This window comes from Microtus oregoni, unplaced genomic scaffold, assembly GCF_018167655.1.
Source record: "Microtus oregoni isolate MIOR12 unplaced genomic scaffold, Mior012 000007F_ref0000211, whole genome shotgun sequence".
NCBI lineage: Eukaryota > Metazoa > Chordata > Mammalia > Rodentia > Cricetidae > Microtus > Microtus oregoni.
The window spans coordinates 8,420,997-8,440,669 of NW_024543066.1; the positions used below are offsets into that span (position 1 = coordinate 8,420,997).

The 19,673-nt window shown below is 37.8% G+C and overlaps 1 protein-coding gene across 1 annotated transcript in view; it reads right to left on the reverse strand.

The window, feature by feature from the left end:
* Ctnna3 (catenin alpha 3) overlaps positions 1-19,673 on the reverse strand; it is a 1,347,523-nt gene that overhangs the window by 322,322 nt on the left and 1,005,528 nt on the right. The window contains exon 12 of the mRNA XM_041655198.1: positions 4,847-5,047. Within this exon, the coding sequence (XP_041511132.1) occupies positions 4,847-5,047 (201 nt within the window). The remainder of the gene's footprint in view (positions 1-4,846; positions 5,048-19,673) is intronic.

The window sequence follows — 19,673 nt, forward strand, 5'->3', positions numbered from 1 at the left end:
AGGGACAGGGGTTTAAGAACAACAAAGGAGAAGACACCAAGAAGCTCCACCTGTCTCTGCGGTGAAAATTATATTGCTTCACTCTACTGAGCAGAGGAAATTTCTTTCAGACACACCTAGAGTGTAGAATATTAATTTTCAAATGCTGCAGAGAGCCAAGACCCTTGGACCAAATCCTTTGGCATTTTTGTGTAATTGCTTATTGGGACTGTTGGGCAAAGAATGCAACATACAGAATGCAGACTGTTTGAGTCTAGCTTACAAATACAGTCCATTCTATTAAATTAATAGTCAGTTTAATCAATTATATCTGCGATTTAAATTGGTATGGAGAAGAAACACAATAGAATTTCTCACAAGTGGCCTCAAATAGCCTTTTCAGTGACTCAGTTGCTTTTAGGTATGCATATAACAGTCTAATTCCCCAGGGCTCTAAGAAGAAAGGGCTCCCAGGCAAGCATTTTTCTTCTCCCCTTCTTTTATTTTTGTTTTAATTTTTATGGAGTCTCATGGGCAAGGGTTAGAAGTTACTGTAGGCTTCTAACCCTATTGGTCTCCAGCCTCCACCTTCCAGCTGTTGAGATTACAGGTGTTCACCAGCATGCCTTGTTTACATGGTGCTGAGACTAAACCCAGGGATTTGCACTTGATAGGCACAGACTCTACCCTCGGGGGCTATATCTGCAGTCTGGGACTCATCAGTCACTGAATAAATGAACTATTATTTCCAATAAATACCAGTTTCCAACAGCACGGGCAATCAGGATGTCTCGTTCAGGATCATTTATGTGTCTTCTCTGTGTTTATCTCTATTTCTGGCTGACAGTGAAACTAGGTAGTGTTTGATGGTCTGCAACAACAGATGCTTTTGGACCTGCTGATTCCTGACTTTGATACCGCCAATAGCCACAGGAAAATATACTCTCCCAGTTCACTCCTGCAGTTGGCCTCTCCCTAAAATCGTAGGGAAGAACTAAAGTTGGTATTAAGAGTATAACTTCTAGCCTCTATGCTGCAGTCTTTCAAGTCAGTAATAAAAAAGAAAAAACAAAAACAAATAAAACAAAACAAATCCAGGCCAGAGGTGGTAGCTCATGTCTTTAATCCCAGCAATCGGGAGGCAGAGGCAGGAGGATCTCTGTGAGTTCAAAGCCAGCCTGGTCTACACATCCAGCTCTCTGGCAGCCAGAACTACATGGAGAGACCCTGTCTCAAACAGCAACAACAAACTAATCCCATGCACTCCCAACAGGTGAAGGGATTCCCAACAGGTGAAGGGATTCCCAACAGGTGAAGGGATTCCCAACAGGTGAAGGGATTCCCAACAGGTGAAGGGATTCCCAACAGGTGCAGGGAGTCAGTGTTTGGGTAGAATTGGGGAAGTATGAAGAATTGCATTGAAGACTAGAATGCTGTGACTCTGTTGACAAAGTAGTTCTTCATTAGGACTGCACTTAGAGCTAGCAGGTGGGGGGAATGCAAATTTCTCAACTGCAGCAGGGAAACCACATATCCTAATGAGAAGAAGAACTTAGAAGGTCAGAAAATCCAGAAAATCTGTTAATAAGTCACAAAGTATGATCAAAAACAGGACACCATGTTCCATGAACTCTCTTGGTGACTGGGACAAGACAGCATAGGCTTCATCATTCATGAGGATACTTAAGACAAATTTCCTAAACACTAGGGGTTCTCGGGAATAAAAAAAAAACAGTTCACAGGGGATCTCCATTAAGTTATTTTGAGATAGTTGGGCTAAACCCTGAGAACTAACTAAAAGAAAAATGAAACAAAAAGAAAAATAGGCCCCATTAATATTCTTTTGCTAAAATGTGAGCGACTAAGTCATCACAACACAAAACATGACATTTCCAATTATGTAATTTGATAAGTATTTTAAAGATAAGCCCAAGATATGACCCAAGGGTGAACAATGATGAACATTTCTCCATCAGTCAATGGTGGAGGACAGAGGAGTTGGAAATATTTTTCACAGACAATCTCTCCATGGGAGAGAGAAAGCACACAGTCTTCAGCTTTGGTTCCAATCAAACTGATCTAATTAGGCTTTTCATTTAATTCATTGCTCTGAATTCCCTTTCGTGAGGCCTGCTTTTGATAAATTTAAAGGAAGGCTCTTTGGAGTTTAAATGGAACTTATTTTTGCAAAGAAGACAACAGAAGCATACTTCAAGGATACACCTAAAGCTTGTCTGAAAGAGCAAAATGACTAATTAGGAACCATAAATTGTGTATTTTATAATAAGAGTCACTTTTTACAGAATATCCCCAAAATAGTCTATACATCTCACATTTGGGATGTAAGACATAATTTGAAAGAGATATTTTCATTAACGTTATCTTAGAAATAAATAGAGGAAAGGGTTTGGGGTTTTGTTAGCTGCTTTGACTGTGAAATTTTTGCCCTGTTGGTTGGCTATTTGATTATAATAATAATAATAATAATTAATAATCAGTCATTAATAATCAGAGATGCATCAACAAGAGTGTATTTCAATGTCTGAATAATTTTGCTACTTCTTCTGATGTAGAATGACTGCCAAGGGTTTTGAACACTGTAGGAATTCACTCCCACTTCACCCCATGGATCTGGCCTATGTGTTCTATGCCTATGGAGTACAAAACTGCAGACTTGGCACCTCATATAGATGTTATGGCCACAGAGTCTGCAGGTGAGGCTCGCCTAATACAGTCATAAAACTGAGATACAAGCAAGGTTCAGCATCCCTGGTTGACTTTAGCTACTCCACCCCACAGGAAATTTTCACATGGATAAAGAGAAAATGCTTCATGTATTTTCCCTTATAATTAAAAATGTCATTTTTGGAAGGTAGAAAATAGAACTCATTATTTACTAAGTTCTAGCTTCCACCATCTCCAAAGCTAAGAATATTATCAGATAGTATCTTGGGCCTATAGGAAAGCTTCCCCCATCTTACTGTAACTGCCTTTTTCTAATGAACCCGCCAACGTATTCTAAACTTGCCTTGATTTATGACATTGTTTGTTCTACAAAAACTATAAAATTTCATGAAACTGATTTCACATTGGAGCATGGTATTTGGGGTGAGCTAAACCTATATTCCTGGGCCATGGTTACTCCAAAAGCCTTAGAATAAACACTTACTCCCATAACATGGACACAGACAGCAAGTAATTGGTTTGAACCAATAAAAGATCACATGATCCTGGAATAGAACATGATATTAAATGACTGTAACACAACCAACTCCCAAAGCAAGTACACATATTTCCACACAATGGAAAGAGGAACTGATATGTTCTCAGTCCTTTTTTTTTTTTTTTTTTTTGAAATAGGGTCTCAAACTACAGCACAGGTTGGTCTTGGATTCATGATAATACTCTGCTCCAGGAGCCATGCCTGCCTAGTTTTAGAACTGGGATTGCAAGAATGTACCACCATAACTGACTATGTGTTGATTCGTTACACTAATATCTTTGAGGAGTGGGTGTGGAAATATCAGTTTAATGACAAGGACTATATGCGTGCCATTACCGCTTTTACTCAGAACATTTCATTATTTTAGAAATATGTTTAAAGAGATAATAAGAAAGTTATCAATGATCGATATATTTCCCTTAAATCACCTCCAGAAAGAGTCTCAAAATTTAAAATGAAAGAAGTGTTTTTCTATTGTTGCTGCTATTGTTTTGTTTCTTTTTTAAAAAGATTATCCATCAGGGATGGAGAGATGGTTCAACAGTTAGGAGCATTGGCTGTTCTCGCAGAGGACCTAAGTTCAATTCTCAACATTACACTGTCTTCAAAAGGGATCTAATGCCCTCTTCTGTTTTTTTCTTGGGCAGAGGAGGCGGGGGAGGCACAGATACACATGAACAAAATATCTAAACACAAAAAAGGAAAAAAAAATAAAGTTTTGCCCATTCCTCTCTTTTCACAAATAATATGAAAACATTTCAAAGTTAACATGCCCTACATATCTCTTAAGAAAGGATGATTTATTATGAATCTGCAGGATTCTCAGAAACACCATCACTCTATTGTCAAGAGGCAATTGAATATATATGTACACACACACACACACACACACACACACACATATTTACACAAAAGGGGTCCACAGGAAGGAGCTCTGCCATAATGATTTATCAAAATTGTTGACTGCCATCCTTGCTCAGAAATCTATGTGGATGCTGACATTTCCATGGGTCTCTTGGAGCAATGTTAACAATAGTATTTGAAAGAAAAAATATCATTATACTGAGTGGCTCAAAGCGTTCTCTGCCCAATTTCAGAAAATAGTAACTTGAGTACTGCAACCAACACAGTCATGTATTATACATTCCTTAAACAATGAAAGAATTTGGACAAGAATAGAAAGCTATTTTCCATAGAATTGCAAGGTAAGGGTAGCCAGCATGTCTCTGGATACATAAGAAAAACTCGCTATGGTTAAATAATAAGAAACCCAGGGATACCAATAATATAGCCAAATGAAAGCCTAGAAACGATTGCATGCTTAACCCCATGCTGGCCTAATTATAACTCCAAACATCTCTAACATTAATAAACACTCACAAGAGGCTTAGGTCTGGGAGTAATGCATGCATTTAAAAAGACATTTTTTTTCTCAATGAATATATAATTTTTTTCCACTGGGGTAAGTTTCAAATCGCATAACGACAGGACACCATGCACCAATTAGATGGTATAGTGATATGTTATGTGTGTAATCAAGAGACACAGACAGAGACCGCTCATCATCCTGTGTGTGGGTATTGGGTTGCTACACAGATTCACACGTGAAGAGCCATGTAGTTGTCCTGGGGGACAGAGACTCACCCGTACTTGTAAGGACGTGGACATTTCTCATCACGCCTTCGGTGTAAGCACCTGGTTCATAGCTGTCCATTTCCCCTGTGACGATGTGAGCTACTCTTGCAGCTCGTCCTCTGATGGCACCTGCAGCTCGGTCTAAGTTATCAGCATCCTGGTCCCTCAAGGCGATAATGCATTTGTTGACATCCTCCAGAATGTGGCTTTCTATAAACAAACAGAGCAGGTTACTTGTATGTGTGCGTTTTAGTCACACAAATGTAGTAGACTGCAGGATTCTTAACTTTTTACTTCAGACAACTATGTACTGTGGGTACTGAGAAGTAATTATGAGGTTAGGTTACAGAGGTTTTTTAATTCCATTTCTTTACTTATTAATAGTAACAGCCATAAAATGTAAAATTGGTTTTTTAAACAGAAATGTTTAAGGTATACGGGGATGGCTCTGCTGGGTAAGTTCTGCTGTACCTCAGGAGGGTCTGAGTTGGGCTCATGAAGACCCACTTCATCTCAGGGTATCTGGGCACTATGGCTATATATGCAACCACAACCCTATGGTTGGGGAAAGGGACAAGGATTTCTAGGAAGCCAGTCTAGACAAACAAACAAACCAGTGAGATGCACACTCAGTGAGAGAATCCCTGCCCCCACCCCCAAATAAGGTGAACAATGATAAAAAGAATGTATCCAATAACATGTTCTGTCCTTCTCATGCTCATGGACAGACAAACACACATGCACACGCACACACACACACACACACACACACACACACACAGACACAGAAGGAGAGAGAATGGTCTACTCTGACAGGGTTAGAGTGTCAAAAGACAACAGAGAGTTATTAGGATCTGAAAACCATTTGTTCTATTATTAATATTCTCAAAGGAAAGTGAGGTGACAATATGAGGAAATATATGTAATATCAACAGTTAAAAACAGTGATCGTTTTTGGTTCTTGTTTTTGTTGTTGTTGTTGTTGGATTTTTGTTTTTTGAAATAGGATCTCACCCATTCAGACCTGGGTGGCCCTGAATTTTTCATTCTTCTGATTCAGCTTCCCAAGTTCTGGGATAACAGCCATTTATCAACAGACATATGATATTTATAATAAATTAAAAAGAATTTCATAACTAGTGATTTAGCTTCAAGCTTGATCACATGAACTCCCACGCAAGAAAATTAAGGTGTGATTTATCGACATACACAAAAATAGCTGTAACAAAAGACCTTAGTATCCCATAAAATCATATTAACGTTTTTGTCCTCTCTGTTCTGTTTCTGTTAGATGTGTTTGTGTACATATGTTGATTATCTGTGTCTTTGTAAGTTAATCACATAATGTAAGTTAATTGCAGTCATATTTTCCTATTAATGTATACTTAACAATGAAAGAAGATTATGGGCAGGAATAGGATGCTATTTCCCACAGAACTGCAAGTTAAAAGTACTCATATGCTTCTACATGCATATACACATTCCTAAATATATATATGCATACATACATTGTGACATATATACATGTGTGTGTGCATGTGTGTGTGACTGATACACACACATGCACGCACACACACACGCACACACACACACACATATATATTTAATTCCTAAATATAACCATTTTGGTCTGTATAATGTTATTTTATAAGCTTGTTTTCAGGGATGAACCATTTAGTGTGGATTAATCAATTTATGTGCTCTTCCTTGGGAAGAGTACTTCTCCCTCTCTTAGCATTCCTTACTGTCCCATAATTTCTTGTACAATGTTGAGGTCTCGTAGGCTTTCCCCTGCCGCATGTACTTCGGCATGTCTGTTGTTGACTCTATACATCTCACATTCGGGCCATCCAGTTGGTGAGATGTTGTGGGTATACCTCTGATATTACTAGGAGACACAATCTCACAGAAAACTCCCTGGTCCTCTGCTTCCTACTGTCTTTCTTCCCACTCCTCTGCAATGTTCCCTGGGAGTTACGTGCAGGGATTAATTTGTAAATGTATCCATTTGGACTGAGCTCCCCTCTCTACTTTAATCAGTTGTATCAGTTGTGTTTTCCCTCGAAGTTTCATTGATGAGAAGTTAAGGTTATATTTGTCTGAGGTCCTAAGGACAAATACTTACAAGGTATTTGTACTTAGAAGGGACAGATACTTAGAAGCTCCCTAAGATTCTGCTGGTTTAGTTTTCAACTGCAGGTTCATCTCCTCTGAGGAAGTTGATGATTTAAAAATGCTATTTATTCGGATGGTGGTGGCACAAGACTTTAATCCCAGCCCTCAGAAGGCAGAGGCAGGTGGATCTCTGTGAGTTCAATGCTAGTCTGGTCTACAGAGCGAGTTCCAGGACAGGCACCAAAGCTACGCAGAGAAACCCTGTCTCGAAAAACAAAAAAACAAAAACAAAAAAAATGCTATTTCAAGGACACAAAGAGTGTTATTACAGACAAAGAACATCTAGAATATTGTGTTTTGAAAACTGACACTCAGGGAAGCTGATCTGAGACTCCAGAGTAGCTAGCCATTCTTTTAAGACTGGGAAATTGCTGAATTACTGGCAATTCCCATCGATTAGTTATGGCCATCCCAGAATGCAAAGGGTGATTTCTGTGATGCTGGAAAAGAACCAGACCTGGGCTAAATGGAACCGATCTGTCACACAGGAGCACTCTGTCCCCTGCCGGCGTCTCAGGCTAACTCTACCTTCCATCACTGAAGCAAGTGAGCACAATGAGATTTCAAAAAGGCATTTACAGAAATGTCCATATTATTTTTTTTTTACTTATTTCGTTTTCTCTAATAAAAGTCACAACGTAAAGGTCAACTTCACTGCTTCAAGTAATGTAGAAAAAAAAATAAGTACAATGAAAATAAGTTTGTCATTATTTGGTCTCCAAAATACAATCTTATAAATCAACAGTCCATAGAGTAGATTGAAACCGTAAGCATATTTTATCTGCAAATATGAGACTTGCTGAAAAGTAAGCTTTATTTCTCATGAGTTAATCTGGACTTTGACTGTAACAATGAGAAAGGCAGAAGGAAAATGAACTTAACTGTAGACCAGAAACTGAGAAAGAGCACAGCACCAATAGTGCCCCACCTAACAGGAGTCTGTGACAAAATAATAATTTTAATAATGATAATAATATGCAATTATTATTATTATTATATGATAATGACGATAATAATAATAATGAGGAGGAGGACAAAAGCAAGAAAAAATTGAAATTGAGGCTTTTTGGCTTCTGTTTTCAAGAGCAACATAAAATGGAATTATTAAATTGAGAAGATCAAGGTGAGCTCAGCTTACCTGGTATGTATGAGTCTCGAGAGCGAAGCTGAGTTTAATTATGAGTAAGTGATATTCATCTCATAGACCTGGAACTGCATCTGTTTATTTTAAAACATTCCAAAGACAGAGAAGTGTTCCAGGAACAATAACCAAAAATACAGCAAGTTTTTCCCCTTTCCACAAAAATGCCATAAAATAAAAAGTAAATGAATGCAATTGTGTAAGATAACTGTTGTTTCTATTTAATGAGAGTCAAAATTTCTTTTTAGCAAGAATTCAATCTCAGTGATTAATGGCTCTCAAAGACTTATGCATGTACTACTTTGATAGTAACGTACATATATACAGGTCTTCCAGTTTCTAATTTTCTTCCTGTTGCTGGGATAAAACAAGTTTACCAAAAGCAATTTAGAGAAAGAAAGGGTTTATAGTAAGTTGGGCTTCTAAAAATGAAAATTTTCTGTTCTGGCAAAGGACTGTTAAGGAACAAAGACAGGAAAAATATATTTCCAAGACTTCTGTTAGAGGCAAGACTAGTATCACAGTTTTACAAATGATTCTTTGTTTAGAAATTGTGTTTTATGTGTATGAGTGTTTTCTGTGGGAGTATAGATTGCACCTCATTCCTGCAGTTGACAATGACAGCCACAAGAGGGCACCAAATCACCTGGAACGAACATTAAAGTCCTCTGTGCTCTGTCACGTGGGTGCTGGGAATGTAACTCTAGTCCCCTGGAAGAGCAGGAGATGTTCTTAACCACACTGAGCCATGTCTGTAGCCTACAAAGAATTCTTAACATTCAGTAATAATCAACAAAAAACTAACCAAATGACAAGCAAAAGAACTGAGCAGACATTTAATCTGAGACTATAAACATGCCTCAAAATAAGTAAATGCAAATATTCTCAAAATGTTATCTCTTCAAGTGATAATAAAGGAACGTAGTACACACATCTATTAAAGCATTGAGATCCACGCCTCTGAGAACAATAAATTCTGGAGAGGAGGTGGAACAAGAGGAACTTTCCTTCACTCTTGGAACAAATACAGTTTGGGGCAACCACAGCAAGAGAGTTTGCCAGTGCTTCACCAGATTCAGTATAGTACAAAAGAGTGAAATATAAGAATGACATTTCTTGTTATTTGACGAATTGTAAACCTAAGTTCACACTGCACAGACGTATTATCGTTGCCAAGATGGAGTCAATGAGGATGCCCTTCAGTGTGTGAATCACCAAGCTTCGGAACATCCAGACAATGGAATAACACAAAACAAAATGTGATTAAACAAATTGTCAACTAAGAGTCGTTACAGGAACAACTTAAATGCACTCACAAAGTGCATATGGAAAGGGAACATAGCGTATGATTACAACCACACGACGTGAGAAAATGGAAAAGCTATGCGGACAATGAATGACCACTGGCTTTTATTTGGTGGAATGCACAACTTAAGCACCGGAGATTCTTAAAGGAGTAAAAGCATCTGTATAATATCCTAGTGGTGGACACATCTCAACATGGACTTGTCACACTCATAGAATGGACACTCTAGAGTAAACCCTGACATGGATGTAAAATTTCAATATGTGACAACTAGAAATTCCACTGATGCTGTTTTATCAATAAGGATGGGACCAGAAAGATGGTTTGGTCTACAAAGAGCTTTGCCTTGCTGCCCAGTGTCCTCAATTCAGTGCCCAGAACTCATATAAAGGTGATCACAGACTGTGTGTATAATCAGTGTCGTGGCCACATTAGACGGCATTAAGCCTTAAGGACTGCAAGAAAATCAAAGCTGTTTATCCCTCTATATCTAAAAGTACACATTGCCTGAAAATGTGTACAGGTAACAGTGTAGAAATTTGGACTTCCTTCAACGTTTCAAATACCACAGAAACGTTTGGTGCTACTTCCTTCATCTTTCAAGTTCCACAAATATCTCTACAACACTACGTTGGTTAAACATTTGGAGACATATTGTTTCCCAGGACTGTTGGGTAATAGACTCATTATTTCCCTCACTGTTTACATAGCCAGGGCTGATCTAGAATCCATTTCCCCAACATGGAGTTCTGACTGCTGGGATTATAGGCATGTGACTGTGCCCTACTCATCTCTTATGTGATGATGATGATGATATATAATATGTTTACATATTTGTGTAAACATTATCACAATTGTGATAGATAGGTTTGGTATATTTAATTTGTAGTTAGAAAAATGGGATTCCACACAAGTATCTTTAAAGTTTCAATAAAGTTTTAGTATTCAATTTTAACTCTAAATAGAGGTTTGTCCATCTGCAACCATACCATAGACATTAAAGTCTCATGGAATTTGGCAATATGATAATTTTATAGTCATCTTGTATGAATATTCTAAACATGTAAAGGTGTTGTGTTAGGAGCAGCGGGGCTGCGTCCCGGGCACCTGGCCGCCCGCATGGTTAGCTTTACCCGAAATAATTACACGGAAACTGTATTCTTTTAAACACCGCTTGGCCCATTATATCTAGCCTTTTCTCGGCTAACTCCTGCACCTGGACTAGCTCATTTCTTATAATCTGTGTAGCCCACAAGCTGGCTTACCAGGAAAGATCTTAACCTGCGTCTGTCTGGAGTGGGAGAATCATGGCGACTCACTGACTCAGCTTCTTTCTCCCAGCATTCTGTTCTGTTTACTCCTCCCACCTATGTTTTAACCTATGAGGGCCAAGCAGTTTCTTTATTGCTTAACCAATGAAAGCAACAGATTGATATATGACACCCCCATCATAAAGAAAATAGCATGTTCACACTATTTTTGAAATTTTACATAAAAATTACAAGCCATCATTATACTATTACAATATGTAATTATAAATAGTGTAAGCTCTTATGCTAAATTAATTGGGCATGAAATAAAATTTGTACTTGCTTAGGAGGTTAACTTTTATTTCAGAGCTCACAATGATAGAATTCTCCTAACATGAACATGTTGGATTTATATAAAAACCATTACAGAAGAGGGAACCTGAAGCCACATTCTAGAAATGTCACCAGGATTAGAAAATAACGACAGAAAAATAAAATAACCAATGAAAATTAACACTCCTACTTTTGAGCTTTTGGGGAGTAAGATCACAAAACTGGGTTCCTGCACTTGCTGCTACCCCTGCAACACAAACAGGGAAAAACAGTCAAGCGACCTTGGCCATTCTCAATCCGTGCTGATTTCATGTTTATTGTCTCATCGCTTCCTCTCCCATAGACCCAGAACCTATTAACATCTAATAACAAAACACTGAGTGCAAAAACAAACAAGCAAACAGTAGCTGTGAGGGTTTTACCAGCTGGAACATCAGGACTGCCAGCAGGAACAGACAGTGGTGAGCGGTGTTCTAGCATTCTGCTGCATTTTCCAAAAATAAAAATAAAAATAAAAACAGAGCGATGCCATTCAGTGTTTGTGACAGGATAAAGGTACTGAACATGTCTTCAGTTCTTGGATACTCTTGGGGGAAATGATATTCATTTGGGTATTATTTCTTGATTCAAAATACAGAATAGCTTTACGGCCCTAGTAAGACTTTTTAGCACGGTTATGTAAATTTGGGAATTATTTTAAATGACATCCTAGAAATTGATGGCAGAGAACAAACCCTAAGAAAGAGGGGGGAAAAACTGAAAATGTGATAAGAAATGAGCTGCCTAATAACTGGTATTATTTTATTTTCCCCAAGAATATTAAATATACCGATCAATTCTATTGACTAATGTCTAAAACAGCTTCTCTCCACATGAGAAAGGGGACACGCCCCCTTTATAGAAGGCAAGGTTACTATGGGAAATATACCTTAGAGAATCCCACTTTCCCTGCCGCTGAATTTATACATAACTGAGCGCAGCATCCTCTCATCACGATGTATGGATCGCCTATATTTTGGTCTCAGATATCAAACCAATCATTCCCATAAGACACACTACTGTTCTATATTTTATTTGTAATTATTACAAGGAAACTAAAATTAAAATCATATCTATCTCTATCTATCTATCTATCTATCTATCTATCTATCTATCCATCCAGATAACATTGATTTGGAGATAGGAGACTTTTTCTCACAAAATCTCTGTATCACCTGGGTAGTATAGAGACTTACTCTATATAGCCAAGGCTAGCCTCAATCATCTGATCTCCCTGCTGCTATCTACTGAGAGCCGGGGTTATAGATATGTGCCAGCCTGCTTGGCCTCTCTACATATTCATCGTCAATATATTTTACACAGTTACATACAGTTTCCGCAAATTTACGTGACTACTGCCAGGGATCAGGAACTGGGTTATAGTGAGACTGTAAAGGGACATTCATGTGACATCTGAACTTTTATTACAGGTATTTGTCTGGACCTAGAAGCGTAGTTCAGTGACAGAACACTTGGCTCACATGGCCAGGTTTGGGTTCAATACCCAGCACTGATAACTCAGAATTTTGCTGCAATGCAAATTTATACACATTGATTTATAGATAGTTTATTTATGGTTTTCATGTTGCCTGCTTCCTTGCTGACTTTAAGTACTTTCTAATAATTTTTCACAATGTGCAATATATAATTAATGGCATCATATGCAGATATTTTATTTCAATTTAGAAAAGGCCTAAGGAAAAAGAGGCATAAACATGTAAAATGACTCATTTTATTACTATAAAGTTAATTTAATTTTATTATTTCTGAAATCTATGCTTAAGAATACTTTTTTGTTGTTGTTGCTTTCAGAACTTTTAAAGAGACTGTTGACATATATAGCAGCCACACACACAACTGTAGTGATTTCCTGGGCCCAGGATCCGCTGGCCATGGCCCTACAATAAAGAGGCTTGGTCGAGACACATTCTACAGATGTCCCCATAGACAGTTCTACATCTCTGGAGTCTAAGGTACTCAAATGCAGCCATGTCATAAAACTAGGAACAAAAGCAACTAGGGATCCAGACCTGCAGCTAGGAGCTGGAGAGATTGCTTGGTGGTGAGTAGCACATTCTGCTTTTGCAGAGGACCTCGTTTGGTTCATGGCAGCTACACTAGGAAGCTCATGACCATAGATAACTCCAGCTCCAGGGAATCTGAAGCCTTCTTTGTCTCTGTGGGAAACTGAACGCATGTGCACATACCTCCCCCTCACCACACATACACACTCATTTAAAAACAAAGAAACAAACAAAAACCCGCTGTTCGAATGAAGGGTAAGCAACTAAAATGTTATTAAAGTTGTAAAACAAACTTTGTGTGTGCTGTGTGTGTGAGTGTGTGTGTGTGTGTGTGTGTGTTCAGACAAAACAGCATGCTAAGAAATCTGTATCTTTATTCAAGATCTTTTCATTTTCCCCCCTTTTAAAATGCAGAAAGCACAGTTAACCTTTGCAGCTTATGCTCCTTTTACTTGCAAAACTCCACTGTCAGACCGTCTAATCAAACCAACTCGAACAAATGCAGCGTTATTACCCCAGCAGCCTTGCCTGGGAGGCCGTTGCTCGCACTGAGACATCTCTGCATGAAAACCAGATTCGCAACATCTGGTCTGATTCCCTTTTCCTTTAATTTTCATTTTGTTGCCGTTTCCATTTTATTTCCTTTCCCAATCATGTTTGTTGAACTGCAAATCGCTAATTTTCAATGGCCTATGCGGTCATTATTGCACTGTCTGTGTTTAGGGTTAGTAGTCTACCCTGTTGCTTCTGGTTAGATAGGAAATAGCAATTTATATGACTACAATTACCCTGGCTTTCTACATGCAATTGAGAATGTTAGCAAAACACATCTATCTTTCTTTCTTTCTTTCTTTCTTTCTTTCTTTCCCTGATATCTGACACTGTGCGTTCAACAATTATGTTCTATGTGGTGGACATTAGTCGCATCCTAATGACAATGCTATTGCACATCCATAAGTGACCCGGGTGGGTTATAATTTCATTTATCCAGTCATTAATTTTGATGATTTACATATCAACTAAAAATCTGAGAACATATGAAGCTAATTTTGAGGAAATGTTTCCAATTATGTCTATCCTCCTGATTTCCAACACAGGACTAGCCCTCTCCCCCCCCCCATTTGGAGAAACAGCAATGAGAAAGACAGAAGGAATCCTAACCCAGTGGGTAACGAGGCGATGATGGAGGGTATTTACCCTCCTGTTTGTTTTTGAAGCTCTCTGGTTCATCAACACAAAGAATGAAAATGTTGTAGAAAATATTGTGTGATTTATGTAGGTTGAGAGGATATTTCATGTCCAATATTTAGGCAATGTACTCCCTTCAAATGCTATTCAGCTGTCAGAACTTTCAACACTATGGGAAAATTTTTCAAAATTTATGTGACGTTTGAGTGTCAATTTTTTTAGTTTTCGACATGAAATTTTATGATGAAAAGGCTCTTGTATCTATTATTGTAAGCTAATCTTGATAACCGGTATGCACAAAGCATCGTGTGTGCCGTGTACACTTTGTTATCTCCCGCATTGTGTCTAGGGAACACAATGAAACAATCACTCTTAATGCTCCCCCTCTTATCAAAGAGACAAACAGTAACCCAGATGCCTATTCCAAGTTCAAATGCTGGTATTCAATAAACGAAAACGCTGAGCCTAGGGCAACTTACTCAGGTTTGTTCCAAGGCTTTTCTGTGCTGCTGCTGTATTATAAGGATGTCAGTATAAATTACAATACAGATACATTTTTCATGGCTACCAGGAAAATAATCAGAGATCATTGTTTCAATGTCTTGCTTTCTTACATTTCAAATTGGTTTCTGAGAAAGTCTCTCCTCCTTCTAAGAACATTACAGATCTAGAACTCATTAAGTTGGCTCTGTCTTATTAAACAACTGTGAATTTTCTCTTTAGATGGTCCCTCTGATAGTAATAAGAGCTTCCCATCTGATTTTCCAAGAACATCAAACACCAGTGAATAGATTTATGCGATAATGGGAAACACTCAATTACTTTAACAGAAAGCTTTATTTAGGGACAGTGTTCTAAGTATCCTGGGGACTGAAACAACCATACTTAAAAGAACAAAAGCAAGGGTAGAAGATTTGAGTCAATTCATCATTTTTATTATGTACTCTCGACTTTACCCCAAACGCGTTTAAACATCATATTTCAGTGGCATTTATGGTGACTTTGCCACTCCACTTTATAGCAGCCTGCGCATTTATCAAGTGGCTGACCAGCCTTTATGCAGTATTACCCATCACCCTTCCCCGGTGATTATGAGAACAATTCAAGAAGGGCTGTGGAACCTGCTGCCATATACATTACTCGGAATACTGCACATTTCTTTTTCCTCTTACCTCTTTAGAGAGCTGCAGCTGTAATACAGGCTCATATCTATTTGAAGGTAAGAGAGCACCCCAGCAATTCTCAGGTATTGACGTGTTTACATGCACTAGTCACCCAGACACTCGCTCTAACAGTTTCAAATTGCTTTTAAAATCTTTATTTGACACGTTATATTTTTTTCAAATGGTAGCTCACCCCACCCCCAAATGTAAACTTAGAGTTTGTCCAATCCTAAATGCTCCCTGATCATAGGTGGGTCGTATTCCAGTCATCAAATGAAGGATGATCACTAAGCATTAAAATGATCTTATTGCTATTCAGGGTCAGGTATCCAGGTAGACAGCTATGTTCATCCACATCTCTCCATCGTTATACAAATTTCTAGTGTTGACTTCTTTCCTTCAGACTCAAGTTACCAAAAGCTTCCTACCCTGCCTGCATCTGCCCCCCAAATCTTTGCCATTTCTAAATGCTCCTCCATCTTCCCATTTATTTCTTCAGGAAGACTCTGACACTTTAATGAAAATGACTTTGCCAATTCAACCTTTGGATTAGGAAATGCAATCTGAAATGTCAGTGACTGATACCCAGATAGCCAATGAGAGCATTAAACATTTTAAAAATAGTAGTCTGTAGTAAGGTAGCTGAAAACAAAGGTATAAGTCTTAGGCTGGTGTAGAGAGAAAACTTTAATTGGGAAGTTCCTCCTCCAGACCCTATATGAACAGATTAAAACACACAAGCCACGCTTGTTGACTGACCCTTGAGCCCTACATTGAGCTTAACCCCTAAGCCTTATTTCCAGCACCTATAACATAATGCAATGTAATAATACATATATATGCATATAATACATATATAAACTTTTTGATTAAGGGTGTCTTGATACAAAATTATGTACTTTCTGATAGTATTCTATCAGCAAGCTTTAATATTCTACTAAATCTACTTCCATTGATATCTCCTGAGTATTGTGGATGTGCTTTATGTGCCCAATAGTTAGCTATGCCGCAGAAGAATGACTAATGATTGCATCTTCAAATGAGAAACTCAGAGCAATAAGAAGATATCAACTAGAAATTTTTCAGCTTGAGGATTTATCTCACCTTAACTTTGCTTCATATTCTTGGTTCAGCTAGCACGGATTCTAAATTTCCACCTCGCTTCATCTCATTCTTTCCTATCTAAATTCCTCCACATAGTTTCTGAACCTGCTTTATTAAAAACGGACTGGGAATGAACCCAGAGTTTTTTGTCTCTTCCATTATTATGGGAAAAGCAGGAGAAAAGATCAGACCACATAATGTGTGTGTGTGTCTGTGTGTGCATCTGTGCGTGTGTGTATACACAACCAAACCAAACTGATACAGTGCAAGAATGTGAAGTCTATTAGTTTGTGCGATTTAAACTGATAGTCGTTTTGTCAATCCAGACCTCAACAGGTGGAATCTGCCAGCAGGGGGATTGTGAGTCTAAGGGATCCTCACCTTCTGCCTTATTCCCCAAAGAAATACCTAAGTACGGAACAGCAAAGTGCTGAAGAGTGATGATGATATTGTTAAGGTAATAATATCTGTTTAACGTTCTGAGGAATGAAAAATCTAAATCTAAGAACCTGAACCCAAACCTTGATCCCAGGGACTTCTCTTCACCCTTTTCTACCAAACAAAGCCTTGTAAAGAGCTCGGACACCTCTGTACTCACCCTTTCAGCGCCCTATGCCTGAGGAGTTCCAAGCACCCTATGCCTTTCCTGCTTTTCTTCATTTTATACCGTATTTTCCACTCCCATGCTCCAGGTTGTTTTCCAGTCCTTTGATTAATCTTTACTCAAAACACTCAACAGCAACACCTGCAAATGCGTCCATATTTTAAAAGACTGTTAAATGCTCTGGTTATAAAAAGCCTACAGTGATGCTACTGAACTGATTCTTAACAATTAGCATAGTCAACTTCTGCCTTCAGTTGCATGGTCTCCTCTCAGGAAATTCCAACATACCAAATACATTCAATCCTCACTTGATTAATTGGGCAACCTATCAAATCAAATGTAAATCAGCTTTCCTCTGATATTATCCTCAGATATTAAGCCATCATACCAGCAACTGAAGACTATGTGTCCTCATGTCCTCCAGAATAAGGTCTGATCTTGATGTTCAGTTCTTGAATTTGGGTCATTTTAAAGACTGTTAGACTAACCTTCCAACCTGTCTCCCTGGCTTTCCACTTTTTATCTACACATTAGTTTCCTGTCACTAGGAACTACACAGCACATCAGCTAACCCTTGACTGTGGATGCTGCCTGGCAGGTAGCATAACCTTATGGAAAGAACCATCAAATGGCAAAGATTATAGATATAATCAAAAGAGTAATCGTAGCGATGTATCATGAAATCCAAGGTATGATGGGCAATAGAGATAAGAAGTATAACACATGTACTGTGGTCTCATAGGACAAAAAGCCATTTGGCATAGAGGCCTTTAGAATGTGTGTTGAAAAGGATAGGACATTGTGGTAAGAGAATGCTGCCCTCCAGCTGAGGTCTTTAGAGGATGATGCAAATATATCATTGTATGGCTCTGGGACTGGGTAGCTCCAAAAAAACGGAAGAGAAAAGTCATCAGACCCAAAGAGGGGGAAGATGGAGAAGCCAGTCTACGGGGTCCACTGAACAACTGTGAACCACACATAAAGACGGCTGAAAAAGAAGTAGAAATGAAATAGGGGTTCCATTGTTCAATTTGTTCAACATTAGTCCATGTATTTTATTATTCATGGGAAACTATTGGACAAAACTTTTAAAAAAGGCCATTAACAACCTGTTTAGGAAATAGATCTGAGAAGGTTAAAGATACTTACATTTTTTCAATTTATCAATTAGAATTTTAAATACAAAAAGATAGATAAAGTATATTGAGTTTCCAAATTATTTTGTGATTTATCAAGATATGGCCTTTAAGATGTTCAATAAGGAGACACAGGAAGGAATGAGAAATTTATAATAACAAATAACAATGATATCTGCCATATGCAGCCTCCACAGATAAGTCTTGCTGCTTGTTCTATCTCATGTAGACCCCCTTTCCATGAAATAATAACGACCCAAGAAGAAAACGAGTTGATCATTTTGTTTTCCTAAATTTGTTGCAATTTTTATTGTTGAATCAAAGTATTTTGATATGAAAGTTTGAAATAAAATACCTGGCCAAGTAGTTCAAATATGAAATTTTAAAACCATAAGCCTCATGTAAATGTAATATGGATATCGGGAGAAATCAATTTAGAACCACATCATGGACATGACCCTCTGGTTCCAGTTCTATGTAGCAGTTAGTGGAGCATCTTCAAATGGAATTTCTACAGATTTCCATCTGGGAAGCCATGCCTTCACAGTGTTAACATTTCACAACTGCTCTTTAGAGGTCAGAAATGCATATATTCTGTATTTTATAGTCTTCGCAGTTCTTATGTAAGGAATGTCTCCTTTTCTTCATAGACTGAGCAGTGGTTTTGTTTCTCAGGTAAGCTACCAACTTCCCAAAATGACCTTGATCAAACAATTTCGGTATGTGGGAGCCCCTGAGTTAGAAGGATTTTAGTTTCAAGGCCAGTCTACACTGCAAAGGAAGGTCTCAAAATTCAAAAGCAAAAACAAAAAAACAAAAAAAACCCCAAAATACTTGAGGACAGTTACTAATATTATGTTCACTATTCTAGTAAACAAAAAGGCAATTTTAGGCATTGTTGAATAATTTCTTTCATTTAAGATGTCTATTTTTCTGTGTCTTTCTTAATTTTAGAGTGTGTATGGGGCCCAGATTCCAGTTAATTTCTAAAAAAAATAACATTAATATTCTTTATTTCTTGTGTTATAAATTTTCTGATACCTTATTGGTGCCTGGTGTTGCTTGCCAGTTCCAGCATCTAAAGAGTTATTGTTTGATTGTTATGGGTTAAATACTTGGATATTTGCCACAACCAAGTAGTATATTTTACTTGAGTCTGTGTTAAGAATGATTATTTTGTTTCATGAAACTTGTTTATTTTTTCTAAAGTTTCAAACACATTAAAGTTTCCTTCTTTAACATTTTTAAATTATTCTAAATTGCTTTGGGGATCCTTAAAATTTCCACAGATAAACACTTAAATGGCATTTTCCTTTTCATTACTTTTAAGTTAACATACTAATAATGGATAGTTTAGATTTAAATACATTTTA